Genomic DNA, 495 nt, shown 5'->3' with positions numbered 1-495 from the left:
GATGATGCGGGGAGAAAGCAGCAGGAGCAGCAGCAGCAGCAGCAGCAGCAGCAAGAGTTGCTGCTGCTGCTGCTCCTACACCAGGCAACGGCAGCCTCACCCCAGGCCTCATAGACTTCGATTCGCAGCAGGAGCAGGCTGCTGCAGATGCAGCAGCAGCAGCAGCAGCAGCAGCAGCAACCAACGTCCGCAAAGCAGCAGCACAGCTGCAGCTGCAGCAGCAGCAGCAGCAGCAGCAACAGCAGCTACAACTGCAGCAGCAGCAGCAGCAGCAGCAGCAGCAGCAGCAAGAGGAAGAGGCGGAAGCAGCAGTTGAACCAAAAGATGAATTGCTCATCGACCCATTCGAAGACAAAATCGTAAAATAAATAAATAAAAATAAAAATAAATAAATATAAATAAATATAAATATAAATATAAATAAATATAAATAAATATAAATATAAATATAAATAAATATAAATATAAATGTATACCTGTTGGTGTTGCGGGTGT

The 495-nt window shown here is 45.5% G+C and overlaps 1 protein-coding gene across 1 annotated transcript in view; it reads left to right on the top strand.

Annotated features, from left to right (window-relative positions):
* The window catches only part of EMH_0024110 (uncharacterized protein), a gene marked incomplete at both ends in the record, with an annotated part of 14,709 nt that overhangs the window by 5,281 nt on the left and 8,933 nt on the right, over window positions 1-495 (top strand). The window contains one exon of the mRNA XM_013502255.1: window positions 85-359. Coding sequence (XP_013357709.1) covers window positions 85-359 — 275 coding nt within the window. The remainder of the gene's footprint in view (window positions 1-84; window positions 360-495) is intronic.

Source organism: Eimeria mitis, genomic scaffold (assembly GCF_000499745.2).
Source record: "Eimeria mitis Houghton genomic scaffold, Emh_scaff868, whole genome shotgun sequence".
Classification (NCBI taxonomy): Eukaryota; Apicomplexa; class Conoidasida; order Eucoccidiorida; family Eimeriidae; genus Eimeria; species Eimeria mitis.
Note: the sequence above shows the minus strand (reverse complement) of the source record. Positions and strands in the feature narration are given on the sequence as shown.